Raw genomic sequence first — 18,311 nt, 5'->3', positions numbered from 1 at the left:
ATGTCGTCCAAATTTTGACAAAAAAGTCATACTATAGTATGTCGTCGAAAATTTGACAAAAAAGTCATAGGTTAGTATGTCGTCCAAATTTTGACAAAAAAAGTAATAGGTTAGTATGTCGTCCAAAATCTGACAAAAAAGTCATAGGTTAGTATGTTGTCGAAAATTTGATAAAAAAGTCATACTATAGTATGTCGTTCAAAATTTGACTAAAAAGTCATAGGTTAGTATGTCATCCAAATTTTGACAAAAAAGTCATAGGTTAGTATGTCGTTCAAAATTTGACAAAAAAGTCATACTATAGTATGTCGTCCAAAATTTTGACAAAAAAGTCATACTATAGCATGTCGTCCAAATTTTGACAAAAAAGTCATAGTATGTCGTCCAAATTTTGACAAAAACGTCATAGGTTAGTATGTCGTCCAAATTTTGACAAAAAAGTCATACTTTAGTATGTCGTTCATATTTTGACAAAAAAGTCATACTATCGTATGTCGTCCAAAATTCAACAAAAAAAGTCATAGGTTAGTATGTCGTTCAAAATTTGACTAAAAAGTCATAGGTTAGTATGTCATCCAAATTTTGACAAAAAAGTCATAGGTTAGTATGTCGTCCAAATTTTGACAAAAAAGTCATACTTTAGTATGTCGTTCATATTTTGACAAAAAAGTCATACTATAGTATGTCGTCCAAAATTTGATTAAAAAGTCATAGGTTAGTATGTCGTCCAAAATCTGACAAAAAGTCATAGGTTAGTATGTCGTCCAAAATTTGACAAAAAGTCATACTATAGTATGTCGTCCAATTTTTGATAAAAAAGTCATAGGTTAGTATGTTGTCCAAATTTGACGAAAAAGTCATACTATAGTATGTCGTCCAATTTTTGACTAAAAAGTCATACTATAGCATGTTGTCCAAATTTTGACAAAAACGTCATAGGTTAGTATGTCGTCCAAAATCTGACAAAAAAGTCATAGGTTAGTATGTTGTCGAAAATTTGATAAAAAAGTCATACTATAGTATGTCGTTCAAAATTTGACTAAAAAGTCATAGGTTAGTATGTCATCCAAATTTTGACAAAAAAGTCATAGGTTAGTATGTCGTCCAAATTTTGACAAAGAAGTCATAGGTTAGCATGTCATCCAAATTTTGACAAAAAAGTCATACTAAAGTATGTCGTCCAAAATTCAACAAAAAAAGTCATAGGTTAGTATGTCGTTCAAAATTTGACAAAGAAGTCATACTATAGCATGTCGTCCAAATTTTGACAAAAAAGTCATAGGTTAGCATGTCGTCCAAATTTTGACAAAAAAGTCATACTATAGTATGTCGTCCAAATTTGGACAAATAAGTCATACTAAAGTATGTCGTCCAAAATGTGACAAAAAAGTCATAGGTTAGTATGTCATCCAAATTTTGACAAAGAAGTCATAGGTTAGTATGTCGTCCAAATTTTGACTAAAAAGTCATACTATAGTATGTCGATGAAAATGTGACAAAAAAGTCATACTTTAGTATGTCGTCCATATTTTGACTAAAAAGTCATACTATAGTATGTCGTCCAAAATTTGACAAATAAGTCATACTATAGTATGTCATCCAAAATTTTGACAAAAAAGTCATATTATAGCATGTCGTCCAAATTTTGACAAAGAAGTCATAGGTTAGCATGTCATCCAAATTTTGACAAAAAAGTCATACTAAAGCATGTCGACGAAAATGTGACAAAAAAGTCATACTTTAGTATGTCGTCCATATTTTGACTAAAAAGTCATACTATAGTATGTCGTCCAAAATTTGACACATAAGTCATACTATAGTATGTCGTCCAAATTTTGACAAAAAAGTCATACTATAGTATGTCGTCCAAAATTTGACAAAAAAGTCATAGGTTAGTATGTCGTCCAAATTTTGACAAAAAAGTCATACTTTAGTATGTCGTTCATATTTTGACAAAAAAGTCATAGGTTAGTATGTCGTCCAAAATTTGACAAAAAGTCATACTATAGTATGTCGTCCAATTTTTGATAAAAAAGTCATAGGTTAGTATGTTGTCCAAATTTTGACAAAAACGTCATAGGTTAGTATGTCGTCCAAAATCTGACAACAAAGTCATAGGTTAGTATGTTGTCGAAAATTTGATAAAAAAGTCATACTATAGTATGTCGTTCAAAATTTGACTAAAAAGTCATAGGTTAGTATGTCATCCAAATTTTGACAAAAAAGTCATAGGTTAGTATGTCGTCCAAATTTTGACAAAGAAGTCATAGGTTAGCATGTCATCCAAAATTTGACAAAAAGTCATACTATAGTATGTCGTCCAATTTTTGATAAAAAAGTCATAGGTTAGTATGTTGTCCAAATTTGACGAAAAAGTCATACTATAGTATGTCGTCCAATTTTTGACTAAAAAGTCATACTATAGCATGTTGTCCAAATTTTGACAAAAACGTCATAGGTTAGTATGTCGTCCAAAATCTGACAAAAAAGTCATAGGTTAGTATGTTGTCGAAAATTTGATAAAAAAGTCATACTATAGTATGTCGTTCAAAATTTGACTAAAAAGTCATAGGTTAGTATGTCATCCAAATTTTGACAAAAAAGTCATAGGTTAGTATGTTGTCCAAATTTTGACAAAGAAGTCATAGGTTAGCATGTCATCCAAATTTTGACAAAAAAGTCATACTAAAGTATGTCGTCCAAAATTCAACAAAAAAAGTCATAGGTTAGTATGTCGTCCAAAATTTGACAAATAAGTCATACTATAGTATGTCATCCAAAATTTTGACAAAAAAGTCATATTATAGCATGTCGTCCAAATTTTGACAAAGAAGTCATAGGTTAGCATGTCATCCAAATTTTGACAAAAAAGTCATACTAAAGTATGTCGACGAAAATGTGACAAAAAAGTCATACTTTAGTATGTCGTCCATATTTTGACTAAAAAGTCATACTATAGTATGTCGTCCAAAATTTGACACATAAGTCATACTATAGTATGTCGTCCAAATTTTGACAAAAAAGTCATACTATAGTATGTCGTCCAAAATTTGACAAAAAAGTCATAGGTTAGTATGTCGTCCAAATTTTGACAAAAAAGTCATACTTTAGTATGTCGTTCATATTTTGACAAAAAAGTCATAGGTTAGTATGTTGTCCAAATTTGACGAAAAAGTCATACTATAGTATGTCGTCCAATTTTTGACTAAAAAGTCATACTATAGCATGTTGTCCAAATTTTGACAAAAACGTCATAGGTTAGTATGTCGTCCAAAATCTGACAAAAAAGTCATAGGTTAGTATGTTGTCGAAAATTTGATAAAAAAGTCATACTATAGTATGTCGTTCAAAATTTGACTAAAAAGTCATAGGTTAGTATGTCATCCAAATTTTGACAAAAAAGTCATAGGTTAGTATGTCGTCCAAATTTTGACAAAGAAGTCATAGGTTAGCATGTCATCCAAATTTTGACAAAAAAGTCATACTAAAGTATGTCGTCCAAAATTCAACAAAAAAAGTCATAGGTTAGTATGTCGTTCAAAATTTGACAAAGAAGTCATAGGTTAGTATGTCGTCCAAATTTTGACTAAAAAGTCATACTATAGTATGTCATCCAAATTTTGACAAAGAAGTCATACTAAAGTATGTCGATGAAAATGTGACAAAAAAGTCATACTTTAGTATGTCGTCCATATTTTGACTAAAAAGTCATACTATAGTATGTCGTCCAAAATTTGACAAATAAGTCATACTATAGTATGTCATCCAAAATTTTGACAAAAAAGTCATATTATAGCATGTCGTCCAAATTTTGACAAAGAAGTCATAGGTTAGCATGTCATCCAAATTTTGACAAAAAAGTCATACTAAAGTATGTCGACGAAAATGTGACAAAAAAAGTCATACTTTAGTATGTCGTCCATATTTTGACTAAAAAGTCATACTATAGTATGTCGTCCAAATTTTGACAAAAAAGTCATACTATAGTATGTCGTCCAAAATTTGACAAAAAAGTCATAGGTTAGTATGTCGTCCAAATTTTGACAAAAAAGTCATACTATAGTATGTCGTCGAAAATTTGACAAAAAAGTCATAGGTTAGTATGTCGTCCAAATTTTGACAAAAAAAGTCATAGGTTAGTATGTCGTCCAAAATCTGACAAAAAAGTCATAGGTTAGTATGTTGTCGAAAATTTGATAAAAAAAGTCATACTATAGTATGTCGTTCAAAATTTGACTAAAAAGTCATAGGTTAGTATGTCATCCAAATTTTGACAAAAAAGTCATAGGTTAGTATGTCGTTCAAAATTTGACAAAAAAGTCATACTATAGTATGTCGTCCAAATTTTGACAAAAAAGTCATACTATAGTATGTCGTCCATAATTCAACAAAAAAAGTCATAGGTTAGTATGTCGTTCAAAATTTGACTAAAAAGTCATACTATAGTATGTCGTCCAAATTTTGACAAAAAAGTCATACTATAGCATGTTGTCCAAATTTTGACAAAAACGTCATAGTATGTCGTCCAAATTTTGACAAAAACGTCATAGGTTAGTATGTCGTCCAAATTTTGACAAAAAAGTCATACTTTAGTATGTCGTTCATATTTTGACAAAAAAGTCATACTATAGTATGTCGTCCATAATTCAACAAAAAAAGTCATAGGTTAGTATGTCGTTCAAAATTTGACTAAAAAGTCATACTATAGTATGTCATCCAAATTTTGACAAAGAAGTCATAGGTTAGTATGTCGTCCAAATTTTGACAAATAAGTCATAGGTTAGTATGTCGTTCAAAATTTGACTAAAAAGTCATAGGTTAGTATGTCATCCAAATTTTGACAAAAAAGTCATAGGTTAGTATGTCGTCCAAATTTTGACAAAAAAGTCATAGGTTAGTATGTCGTCCAAATTTTGACAAAAAAGTCATACTTTAGTATGTCGTTCATATTTTGACAAAAAAGTCATACTAAAGTATGTCGTCCAAAATTTGATTAAAAAGTCATAGGTTAGTATGTCGTCCAAAATCTGACAAAAGTCATAGGTTAGTATGTCGTCCAAAATTTGACAAAAAGTCATACTATAGTATGTCGTCCAATTTTTGATAAAAAAGTCATAGGTTAGTATGTTGTCCAAATTTGACGAAAAAGTCATACTATAGTATGTCGTCCAATTTTTGACTAAAAAGTCATACTATAGCATGTTGTCCAAATTTTGACAAAAACGTCATAGGTTAGTATGTCGTCCAAAATCTGACAAAAAAGTCATAGGTTAGTATGTTGTCGAAAATTTGATAAAAAAGTCATACTATAGTATGTCGTTCAAAATTTGACTAAAAAGTCATAGGTTAGTATGTCATCCAAATTTTGACAAAAAAGTCATACTATAGTATGTCGTTCAAAATTTGACAAAAAAGTCATAGGTTAGTATGTCGTCCAAAATCTGACAAAAAGCCATAGGTTAGTATGTCGTCCAAAATCTGACAAAAAAGTCATAGGTTAGTATGTCGTCCAAATTTTGACAAAAAAAGCCATAGGTTAGTATGTCGTCCAAAATCGGACAAAAAAGTCATAGGTTAGTATGTCGTCCAAATTTTGACAAAAAAGGTCATAGGTTAGTATGTTGTCGAAAATTTGATAAAAAAAGTCATACTATAGTATGTTGTCCAAATTTTGACAAAAAAGTCATAGTATAGTATGTTGTCCAAAAGCACTACAACATTATCACATTTTGTGTCACTTTTAGGTAATATAAAAATATGTTTTTGGAACATTATGACATTTTCATGACATGACAAAAATGTTTTTGTCATGTTGGGTTTAAGAATTTTACGACAATCACAACAACACTTTTAGTGATATAAACTTTTTTTGATATAAGTTATGTTTTGTAACATTAGTTACATGTTTATAGAACATTCTGACACTTTTTACATCACAGTATTCTTTTTGTAACCTTAGTAACACGGCTATGTAGTGGTGTAAAACATTAAGCAGAATGTTTTTTGTAACATTAGCAGCGTTTGTTTCCTCTGTGTCTATGAATGTAAGCACATTTCTCAAAATCTTACAAATATGGATGATATGATTTGATGGAAAAACGCCTGCTGAGAAATAAATGTTTATTTCTCGCAATCATATCGCGACTCACAATTCTTTTGCTGACAGAAAACATGTTCCTATGATTTCACACCTGGTGCAGTGAATTAAATGAGCACAGATTGTCAGAATATAAAAGCACGTGTGATATCACAGCACATTGTCATGTGTCATTTGTCAAATTATTATTATTCTCCCTTCCTGCTCTATCGATAATGAGGATTTATCGTCGCCACCGCTGACAATGAGCACAATGTGCCTGCGTTAGTGGGAGGGATTATCCAACCAACTAGGGCAAGTGGCTGAGGCTAAAAAGGAAGACTGTGCGTGTGTGTGTGTGCGCGCTTCCATCCAGCAGCTCTGCCTCATTCCACTCCACTCTCATCTGCACAGAGGAAGCTGCAGCTCCAGAATAAAAGCCTCAAAGATAAAAGACACTCAGAAAAGATAGAAAGAAAGACAGAAAGAGAGAAAAAGAAGAAGAAGAAGAGAGGAAAAATGGTTAAATTCGTGCGCCAGCACAGCGAGCAGCAGCTGCTCAAAGCGGAGGAGCTGCTGTCCGAGTCTGACGCGTCCGTGGACCCGCAGGATTTCACAGACTATTCCTTTTTCTACTCCAAATGTGCCGCAATGGACCAGATCGGCACTTTTATGCAGAACGTGCAGGTGCTGCTCGATGCGGCGGATTATATAGAGAATGTGGAGAAGAACAGCGGAAGTAAGTCGACCTGTGTGTGTGTGCGCGCGTGTGTGCATGTAATAACATGTATAATATGCAGCGAGCAGACAACAATAGAGGCGACAAAAGACGCACACAGCAGCGGACACGCGAAGCAGCCTTTCCCGTCTCACCCGGTACTTCATATAAACTCATATGAACTCACGTAAAATATTAACATTTAATTTAATTTTTAAAAAAAGTGTATGAAAATGTACAATTGAATAAAAAGTAGTCATAAATTCGGGAGTAAAATGCGTTAAAACACATTGAAAATCCATTAATCAGGTCCTGCAATAAATATAATTGTATTTTTTCACATTGAGTTAACAATCTTAATCTGCCATCTCACTTTAATGCAGAAAATATCACGTGCATTTACCCCCCCCCCCCCCCAAAAAAAAAACAACCTCTAGCCTCTTTATCATTCATAAATGTAGTTAAATTCTGATTTGATCTAATTTAGAAGTGTCTTTTAATGTCATAATTATCGTCATTATTCTTATTCTTATTATTATTGTTATTATCATTAGCAGCAGCAGCTGGTGCAGCAGCAGTTTCCTTCCTTCCTTGTGTGTGTTGTTCACATGGTTTCCACATGGAACTAATTGTAAAGTTCTCATTGGTCGCCACACATGTTCCCAGCGCGAGTCACGGCGCACAAGCCAATCACAGGCGGCCTCGCGCGGCGACGTCACGTGTTACTGGGAAAGCGCGGATGGTTCATGGGAAGTGTAGGCCGAACACGCTTTCATGCTAGTTTCACCCAGTTTTGTGCTCTTTCAACACGTTTTAAACGCGGATTAATCGAAATTGCACACAATTTACAACATAAATGTTTGTCACAGATTAAAAACAAGTACAATTGTGAGTAAATATGAATGTTTTTTTCTTAGGAGGGACAGTAGACATATGTATAATACTTTTATGAGGTGTTTGGCTTTATTTGACTATATTTTTATGATTTAACACTGCATATTGTACTGTTAGATCCTAAACTATATACATAAAGGTATTATTATTATTATTGTTGTTGTTTTTCATTATTCTTGGAGGGTTCATGGGAAGTGTAGGCCGAGCAGCCTTTCATGCTAGTTTAGCATGGTTTCCCAGTCTTGTGCTTTTTTAATGTGTTTTAAGCACGGATTAATCAAAGTTACGCAGAAATTTACAACATTAATGTTTGTCACAGATTAAAAATAAGTACAAGTGTGTGTTAATATGAATGTTTTTCAGTATTATAAATTGTTTTACAGCCATTTAAATGTTGAAGTACTGCCTCCTTCTTCTCTTTCCTTTGCATTATTATTATCTGTATATATTAATGTTACACTCACACAAATAATTATGCCTAATTAGTTCTTTGTAGAGTATTTTCCTTTTACTTTGTTTTAATAATATATTCTTAAACTCTTTTTATTTTCCCCTCACCAGAATGTGAACATGGTTATGCTTCATTATATCCTGAAGCCCAGTCTGCACATCAACAGAAACAACGGAAATTCAAAAACAGGAAACTGGACAATATTCACAATAGGTTTGTGTCATGTGATGATTTAAAAAAAATCCCTTGGTGTGAAGTAAAATACTGTACCTTATGTGGCTTTTATTTTTTTTTTCATGATTCCAACAGGTCAGCACACAATGAACTGGAGAAGAATAGGTGAGTACAGATACATGGATGAGGAAGTTTGTGTGGACACGTTTATGATGAGTCCAGAACTGATAATAAAATCCAACTTTATTTGTAGAGCATACAAGCTGTAAAATAAAAGCAATAAAATATGTGTTAAAACAAATTAAAAGACATAAAACACACAATAAAAAAACAACACAAACTAATAAAATAAAATGTCAAGCAACTTAAAGAGTGTCAAAGGTCAAGGAGAAGAACAGCTCCACTCTGTCAGGAGCAGCTGATCAGCTGACCTCAGAGAGGGGGCGGAGCAAGACCATTTAAGGATTTAAAAGCAGTAAAAATAAATAAAATATTTTTTTAAATTGTGGAGGAGTGAGGCTAAAAAGAAGGAGAAACATGTTCATATTTACGTGGACCAGTTAAAGTAGGACTTTGCAAGTCTGGTCACTTTTTTCTACGGAGCGCCCCCTACAGTTTTGGAGTACATATTTTCATGACACCATGTAAATATTGTAACATTGACATGGGCCCTGTGCATTTGTCTTCAACGGAGCCGGCGAACACAAGCCGTGGATCCTTGTCCATGCCGATCGGCATCCATTTTGCATACCTGTGTTTTTCAATTCAATTTAAAAAACGACTGTTGTTTTCCTCCAACAACGGTTTCCTCTGCTTCTTCTTCGCCGGCTCTGCCACGAGGAATGTCTAAAATAACGCTATAGCTGCCTCGATCTTATAGCCTCTTACCTAAAGTGTCGTGAAGCACCTCCTGTTTTATTCTTGAAATAAAATTTCAAAAACAAGACACACTGCACGTCTATAAATCAGCTTATCATCATTGGAATCCAATAAAGGCTGTGTGTGTGTCTTTTGCAAGGCAAATAAAAAAAAGGGGAGGGTGGGAGGTGTGTGCTGCAGCCTCAGTAACAGCAGTTCTGTTCCTGGAGGACATGCAGACATGTCCCCCGTCAGCAAACGGGAACCGTCTGTTTCCAGACAACGGGGCTCCTTCCTGAGAGATTCTCAGCTGCACACGTCGAATAACAGCAGCAGCAGCAGCAGCAGCAGCAGCAGTCTGGTTCCGTAGCTCCAGGATGTGGCAGCATCTGCTTTGCATGGGCAAGCAAATGTCAGGGATAATGCAGTGTAATCCTGACACTGAATATTCACTTGATGAGTAAAAATGGTGAAAATTCAAAATTTATGCTCGATTGTTTTCCCTTTTTTGGTTACAAAATGGTGGCCCCCAATGCAGGGAGAGGAGGTGACATCACAGTTTGACCTACATTTTCCTCCATATTTGAAAAGGGCAGAGAGTTTGTGCATCCACACAGAGCACAGGAGCACAAACACGGACCTCACAAATGTGGGGTCACACACATTCATGTGTGTGAGTTTTATGACTAAACAAATCAAGTTTGTCAATACTACTGTGACTGTGATCAGGTCCAGTCCAGATATCGATTACTTTAACTACTGATAAAAGTGAAAATAAAATATAGGGCTGCAAATATCTTTTAATTATTAATTGAATACAAAATCAATTGTCAACTATTTTGAGTTTTTTAAAAATAACAAGTTTTCTGATTTTTCAGCTTCTTGAATGTGAACATTTTCTAATTTCTTTGCTCCGTATAACTAAGAAATCATTAAAATGTAATCATTTTAGTTTGTGGACAAAGCAAGACATTTGAGAATATGTTTATTTCCAGGTTTTGAGAAATACTGATCAACAATTTTTCAACATTTTATGGACCAAACAAAGAAAGAAAATAATCAACAGTTTAATCAATTATGAAAAAAATAATTGTTAGTTGCAGCTCTAATGTTCTGTATATTCCACTAGGGCTACAACAATTAATCAATTACTTGATTATTAATTGATTACTGAATTAAGTATTTTAATAACTGATTAGTCGGTTTGAGTGTTTTAATAATAATTCAGTGTGAATATTTTCTACTTTATTTGCTTCATATAATGAAGGGGTTATTTATACTAAATGAATTTTGAGACCTTTTTTGACACTTTATGGACTTAACTTCCCCTTGCTAACTCTTGTTCAACTGTTTTTCTTTTATTAATTTAAACTGCTGTGTAATAATTAGTGACACCTAATGGTGAAACTGCAGATTGCAAGAATGTAGGACTGCTCAACTTTTAGCCAGGTGTGTCAGGGAGCTACGGTGGCCTTTGAAGACCATATAGATGGGGTTATTTATTATTGCCCTTTGACACTGTTAAAGTTGTTGATGTTATTTGCATTTAATTTTTTTATTTGATCTGTCTTTTATGGTGGTTTTATGGCTTTTTAATTTATTTTAGATTTGTTAGTTGTATCTTATCACCACATGTGTCTTCCTTCTATGCCTTTTATTTACTGTGTCTTTTAATTATTATTCTGTACAGCACTTTGGTTCCACTGGGGCTGTTTTTAATGTGCTTTACCAATAAAGTTGGATTGGATTATTCTTAATTTGCAGCATAAACTTCTGTACAACAAGACCTTTAAGTAAAGTATTATAAAAGCCTTAATGTAAGGCTTATGAAAACCAAATTAGACACTTAAAGTGTTACATACTGGACCATAATCTTTATATAGCCTGTCTTTTTTATTGGCATTTCTCTTGTTGCTGTGTTTTCCATGTGTTTTTTTTTTTAATACCTTCTTGGCTCTAAAACCCAGATTGTGACTCTGGTTGTGATCCTGGATGCTTGTGTGTGTGTTTCCTCTCCATAGACGAGCACACCTCCGCCTGTGTTTGGAGAGGTTGAAGTCTCTCATCCCTCTGGGACCAGACTGCAGTCGGCACACCACGCTGGGACTCCTCAACAAGGCCAAAGCACATATCAAGGTGTGGTGCTAAAGAAAATATAAATAAGAATTAGAATCCCTGTGTGTAACACAAACACAAAGCACAGAGGAAAAAGAGAAGGTGCCTTATGTACAGGATCTATGAAGATTTATGGTGGAGTACAACACAGAGTATCTGTTTGATTACAGTTTAAGATCCAATTATGAATCCATAGCGACGGCTTACAAAACATGATCCTTACAAGTCAATAGTCTGACCTTGTTCTGTGTCGTCTCACAGCTCGCACAGTCTTTTTTTCTCCTGAAGCTACAGACTGCTGCACAAAAAACCTGGTACTGTCTGACACGAGAAGGAAAATTCTAATATTTTTGGAACATTTATCTCCGATTAAAAACGAATAAATTCAGATTAAGTCCAATCCAACTTATTTATAAAAGCACATTTAAAAACAACAGCATGTTGACCAAAGTGCGGTATAGTAGTAGTTAAATAAATGAATAAACAGACTAACAAATAAATGGAAGTTTCGCCAATGAGCCAAGGTCAGCGAGCTTGGTGTCAGTAGCATCACTCACAAGAAGTGTCACTGAAACGCAGGAAGTTTAACACCATCCATGCCTCGATGTCGACACATTTTAACGAGGGCCAGCTTTGATAATGTGATTCCCGGGTGCCAATGGTCCCTTCAATCCTTTTTCTAAACTGTAAAAGTTACAAATACAAATACACTGTTTTATAGTACTGTTGTATTTTTATTGTCACAATTAACATTTTTTAATGGCAATGTAACCAAATCTAAAAAATGTACTTTATAAAACGGGAGCTGCGGGCCGTACAAAAACTCACAGAGGGCCGCAATTGGGCCGTGGGCCAGACTTTGGACATGCCTGGTGTCGGCAAATATGCAAAGTTGTTTTTTTTTTACCATGTTAGCGTTCTGTTCACACGGAAACAGCATTTTGGAGAAATGGTATTTTTTGAAAAACCCTACTTTGTGAAAACTATGATGTCATTTGTCGTCGTCATCTTCATCACATGCTTGTGTGTTTGGAGATTGTTTGGCAGTGTTGCCAACTGCTGTCAGTAACTAAGTAACTAAAGTCAGCCTGAAAAGAAAAGACACTGGATATCACTAGAACACGTCCTATCCTCAGAGACTTCAGATGCAGGAGTGAAGAAATAAATAAGTGTTGAAGAGTGACAGTGAAAGTGAATCGTAAAAAAATAAGGGAAAGAGAAACAGACACTAGATTTACTTTGAATGAACAGATGAGTGATTGTTCCACACACGGTCAGCTGCACTGCACCACCACAGCTCGTTCTTGTCTGTGTGGTCACAGTGTTTATCTCTCTGTTAGTGCTTTTTGACAGACACAGTTCTGGTTCTGGCTCTGATGCCGTTCTGGAGCCTCCAAACGAATATGACACGCCCACTGACTATGTCACTAAGTTTTCAGGTTCTGAAACCAATTTTTTTTCTGGTTTGAGCATGCTTGGTTCAAAATTAGATTTGAGAACACGACACGGATCCCTGCCGGTGTGAGAGGGTTATTTATGTCTACATACATTTGAAATGTGAACAGTATAAAACACATTAAGAATAACATTTGTTTGAGTCTTTGTCTCAATGTGCAAAATCAGGCCAAAAAATGGAAACTACATAAATGCTTTCTGCAACCACACATTGACTTTGACGTGCAACTTCTCGCACAAACCGTTGTGTCATTACAGTAATGTAAAGTGTGATACGCTCGCTGTTAAAGGGTTAAAAAACATGGTCATCTCAAAGACTGTGTCACAAATATTATTCTCCTTTGAAGAAACAAACAGCCCGCAACATGACTCAGCTAAAATGCTATTGCTGATTTGTATTTACATTTTTACAGTCTGTGCAGATACCGGTTTAGAGTATGGTATCAGCTCGTCCCAACACGAAACGCCCTTCTTGTGTCTTTTGACCTCAGTGTCAGGACGTTATAGTTATGTCAGTTTTCCTTCTGAACGAATCTGTCAGTGGCTGTTAGAGGAACTATCTCGATTGTCACGTATTTGATTCCGTCTTTTTGTTGCACCCTTGGTCTTGAGAGCACCACGTCCGTCCTGCGTGTTTGAACCGACTGTCTGTCTAAATGGACCCCCCAACCAGTGTGTCTGACATTAGGTTCAAATAATTCTGTAGCATCGGATGATCCAAGCCAGATTTCCTTTTTTCCTGTAATATCTCTACCTTTCGTCCTCTCTCAGTCTGTTCAGACTCCTGCAGAGAGAATCAGTGGGAAGCAGCTGAGGGCTGAAATATGAAAGCAGTCCTCCAGGCTGTGTTGTGTGGGAGTTTACCACAGAGTGTGTGTACGTGTGTGTGTGTGTGTGGGGGGGGGGGGGTGTAATGGATAAATATCCATGATGTCAACTGTTGACTTTGGACTCCCCCGTTTGAAGTCCAGGAAATGTGGCTCGTAACCGCTGGCTTGTATTTATAGAAGCAGGCGTTGTGTAGTAGAGCAGGTACAGCCAGTGTGAAGCTGCACAGAAGCAGGATGTGACAAAAAAGATAAATAAATAAAGTCACTAAAGTCTATTGTGCTGCAAGAAAAAAAACATTATTGTATTGCATCGTAGGAAACGTCTTTAAAGTCACTCAGAGCAAATATTGATTTTAACTAACGTTTTACTGCTATGCAAACAAATTTAAATATTACATTTTTATGAGTTCAAGAATTGCTTATCAAGCAAAAAACAATGTAATATCATTTGCTAAAGGGACGTCAAAATTGGAACACATTAGGGCTGCAACTAATGATTATTTTCTCTCTTTTTTAAATGGTTTAGTCTGTAAAATGTCAGAAAATGTGGGAACAAATTGTTGCTCAAACCTGTAAATGATGATGTTCTCGAATGTCTTTCTTTGTCCACAAACCAAAATTATTCCGTTTTAATGATTTCTTTGTTATACATGTACATGCTGGTACATGAATGTAATATCGTGATTAACTTTAATTTTACGGATTACGACTAATTTAAATCAGCTGTTTCCTAAAATGTCACTGATTTAACTCTTAATGACTTAACTCAGTTTGGTGATTGGATCACTTCTCTGCAAATGAGGTTCATAATGCATCGTCAGAACACTGGTCATTTATGAATTTCACCATTTATATATATTTTTAATAAGCACTGTGTGCACATAAAGTGTGTGGACTTTGCTGTAACTGATCAGCAGCACTGATTCTGAATGACCGTTGCACTCTCGGGGGAAAATGAAAGCGGTGAAGTTCTTCTTCTTTCTCACGAGACTAGAGAATCTATTACTTTATAATAATCCAATCAGAAACGTGCTTTCCTGCAGTTGCTGTATAATTGATCAGAGGGCACAGGGTGTGGCAGCAATAACTATGCATTAACATCAAATTACTGCACGGCTTATTACTTTACTACCCTCTCATACAGGCAGTAAAAATGATGTAATCAAAAGCAAAAGTCATTCACATGAACACCAGCCGTGTTTCACTGGAGACACACAGTTTCTGCAGTCAAATAAATTAATGTCTGTAAATTAGTGCCGTCTAATGGTAAAACTGAATAAATGTTACAAACGGAGAACACCACATTTAATAACGGTATTTAAGTTACAATATGATATTAATAATGATATTTAAGTCATGATATGATTTTATCACAATATTTAAGTTACAATATATTATCACGATATTTATGTTACAATACGATACTAATAACGACATTTAAGTTACAATGCGATATCATATTTAAGTTACAATACGTTATTATAACAATATTTAAGTCATGATACGATATTATCCTAAAATTATATATTGCGATATACTCACACAGTGAGAGTAAGCACATGGCACCCTCTAGTGGACTGAAAATTATTTTTTTTTATAATCCACGAAGAGTTTATTTGTAACATTAGTTATAGAATTATATGCTAAAAAAAATTTATACTTGGTCTCTCAAAAGCGATATGGAAAATATCACAATAAATATCACAATCACTGTATCCGCTAAATTACATGTAATGTAATGTAATACTTGCACATTCAGACTTCTGTAGAAACATGGCAGCACAAGATGGTGGCCTCTTTAAATCAAAGCAACTGCTTTAAGGAAATATAAAAATGCTACGGAAACCAAACAGTTTAATTATTTACTTACCCAAAGATGTTTGTGGTGTAGTATATTCAGTTTCTGCCAGTAACACCCACACCAGACCTTTAACTCTTGTATGTGTCTGTGTTTAGAAACTTGAAGAGGTGGACCGCAGGAGTCTGCACCAGCTGGAGAACTTAGAGCGAGAGCAGAGGCATCTGCAGAGGCAGCTCTCCCAGCTCCAGACTCACGGAGAGAGGGTCCGCACAGACAGCCTGGACTCACGGACGTTCTCCAACCACTCAGAGTCTGACCGAGGTGATGGCCTTTGCAGCACTGTCAATGTTGATGGTTTGGTCTTTTAAAGTGTGGTCCTGTGACTGACAGCACCAAGAAAAACAGATTTTAGCCACTTAACAAAAGTTTAAAATTTTGCTTAGTTAACTGTTTTATCTCACCTTCAAACAACCTTTTCTGACTGGAAACGGACGTTTTTCAAACACTCACTCCCCCACACCAAATTCCATAGAGAAAATCATCAATTTTAGCTCTTCTAGATACTGGAGCTGCTGGTTCTTCTGCTGCGGCTTTTGGCAATTTTCTGTCACGTAGGTAAAACTAAACAAAAGATTTTAAACACAGAAGTCACAAAATTATACATTTGAACTTACTGATGGAGACATTCGTGGATCAACGATACCTGTCTGCCATGGTGCAAAATCTGTGATTTTTTGGTATGGACTTTGGTGCTGGGAGTGACTGGTTTACAAAGCAACATTAAACTTAAGTTTCCAAGCACAGAGGGCTGCCGGAAGTGCAAAATAAAGCAGTGAACATGTATCTATCTATTGTGCAAGGAAGGTTGGTCTTTTAATTTCATAACTGTACAATACTTCACTTGATAGGTGACTTGCTGTGGGCACCAGTGTGCAGTGCTGAGAAATGCTTGTTGTAGATTTTCATGAATGATTTAGATGATTAACCTTTGCTTTTTGTTCATTCTTGGTACAGAGGAAATTGAAGTGGATGTGGAAAGCACTGAGTTCTCCCATGGAGAAATGGACAGCGTAAGCACCAGTGGTGCAAGTGACCTGGACGACCACAGCAGCCGGCAGAGCTCGGCCAGTGACGAGGGATACTCCACGTGCAGTCTAAAACTGGCCTTCTCTGCCTGAAAACACCAGCCTACATACAGTACATAAAAACAAACATACATACATACAGTACATTCACTACAGCTTAGAGATCTCATCTTCCCAAGTACCAGCCTACAGCTCCATACATTGTCCTTGACAGTTTAAGTTAAACCAACATCACAAAAACCAGCCCCCTTCTCACCTGGTTCTCGCCTTAGATCCAGCCTTAAGTCCAACTCCGTCTCATAGACCCTGTTCAGATCTGGTATGTACATCCTTCCTCAGTGGTTTGTTAAAACGCAAATGGAATTAAGTACAGTTCTGATCGCTCCTAAATCTGTGCTGTATGTGTCTACATATCACAAGAAACATCATTTTAGGATGCATTTGGTCTCATTCCTGGGCTGCACAGACTCAATCTGTCCCCTGAAGAAACACTAGAGAGAACCATGACGAACTTTCGACTTACATTTTAAATGGAACAAAGCATTAACTTCATCTGCGTGCGATTGGATCACTGGAGGATTGACACTAATGCCAGGTATGAATGGGGTCTAGCGGTTTTTAGGCCTGGGTCATAGTTTTCACGTCTAGAGTCCATGTGACTTACATTTCACCATCTGTCCATCTCTGCGGTCCACGTGGGCTCTATACAAGTATGACCAGGCCCTTACAAAAGCCAAGGAGCTCCTCCATTTTTCATGTCAGCCTCAAATTCATCCTCACTGGCAATATACTGTACACTATATGGACAAAAGTATTGGGAGACTTGACCATTACACCAACAGTGACTGTAGTGACAAATACATATACAGTACTTTAATGGAGTTGGTCCCCCTTTTGCAGCTATAACAGTTTCTACATGTCTTGGAATTTGTGTCCATTCATTCTGTAGAGAACTTATGAGGTCAGGCACTGATGTTGGACGAGAAGACCTTGCACACTATCTCTGTTCCAGTCCATCCCAAAGGTGCTCGATGGGGTGTAGTCCTTGGATGTTGGAATAGTTCCTCAAACTGTTGCCGCAAATTTGGAAGCATAGCATTGTCCAAAATGGCTTTGTATGCTCAAAACATTAAGATTGTCCCTCACTAGACCAAGAATCTACAGGTTTGGCCAAATACTTTTGTCCATGTAGTGTAATTTCTTAATTTTGCCGACTTCACCGAGTCAACTGAATCTCCCTTTACCTACAGCAAACTTGAATCACTTAGACCTTTTTTAGACTGCAGCCCAAATGGGATTTTTAAGCATATCCAGACTGTTTTTGGCCATCTAAAAAAAGACGTGAGATCTGATTTTTCCAAAGGCTTTTTGGGGATTTTTACAGATCCATTTCAATCTGAACGTCTTAGTCGCTCAGAGAGGATTTCAAAGTGTCTTCGGCATCACTCGAACAACAACAACAGCGGTTTAGCTCCAGAGAGACGAAAGTTGATTCCGAGACAATGGTTTTAAAAATCAGGAAGAATTTTGTGTTGTGGCTCCACATAAGCATTTGGGACAGAAACAGGCACAGATTTCTGTCGACTACTTATTTTCCCGGAGCGTGACCTGTAGCTATAGAAATCCATGTGGAAGACTAGACTAGATTATGTCAATATGGACACACACACGCAGATCAGACAGAACAAAGTTGGTCAGGAAGATCAGATTCTCGTCAAATATGCTTACAAATCCAATTTTGGCTGCAGTCGAAGGCCTTATATCTGCACTCAGTACTGACCCTGTAGAGGACCCACAATCACTGAACTGGAAACTCTAAATCTAGTCAAGTTTATCATCTGAAACCAGCAAGCA

General features: G+C 35.8%; 1 protein-coding gene and 1 long non-coding RNA gene across 4 annotated transcripts; one reads left to right on the top strand and one right to left on the bottom strand.

Annotated features, from left to right (window-relative positions):
- The first annotated feature begins 6,432 nt into the window (after window positions 1-6,432).
- On the top strand, window positions 6,433-16,550 carry LOC131473972 (max-interacting protein 1-like). Its single transcript, XM_058651644.1, has 6 exons — window positions 6,433-6,815; window positions 8,250-8,352; window positions 8,449-8,478; window positions 11,193-11,307; window positions 15,528-15,693; window positions 16,387-16,550. Exons 1-6 carry the CDS (start codon window positions 6,596-6,598, stop codon window positions 16,548-16,550), a joined length of 798 nt encoding a protein of 265 aa, XP_058507627.1. The 5' UTR covers window positions 6,433-6,595.
- Window positions 8,460-16,475, bottom strand: LOC131473975 (uncharacterized). 3 transcript variants are annotated; one of them, XR_009242257.1, is made up of 5 exons: window positions 16,359-16,475; window positions 15,834-15,993; window positions 15,442-15,755; window positions 11,118-11,315; window positions 8,460-9,560 (listed from the first exon to the last, which is right to left on the bottom strand). It is a non-coding gene; the product is annotated as an uncharacterized LOC131473975 (long non-coding RNA). The 3 variants fall into 3 exon arrangements; XR_009242256.1 differs by having other exon boundaries at window positions 8,460-9,563; window positions 15,834-16,391; XR_009242255.1 differs by having other exon boundaries at window positions 15,834-16,391.
- Window positions 16,551-18,311: the final 1,761 nt, after the last annotated feature.

This window comes from Solea solea, chromosome 15, assembly GCF_958295425.1.
Source record: "Solea solea chromosome 15, fSolSol10.1, whole genome shotgun sequence".
Taxonomy (NCBI): Eukaryota; Metazoa; Chordata; class Actinopteri; order Pleuronectiformes; family Soleidae; genus Solea; species Solea solea.
This window is presented reverse-complemented; position numbering and strand designations above follow the sequence as displayed.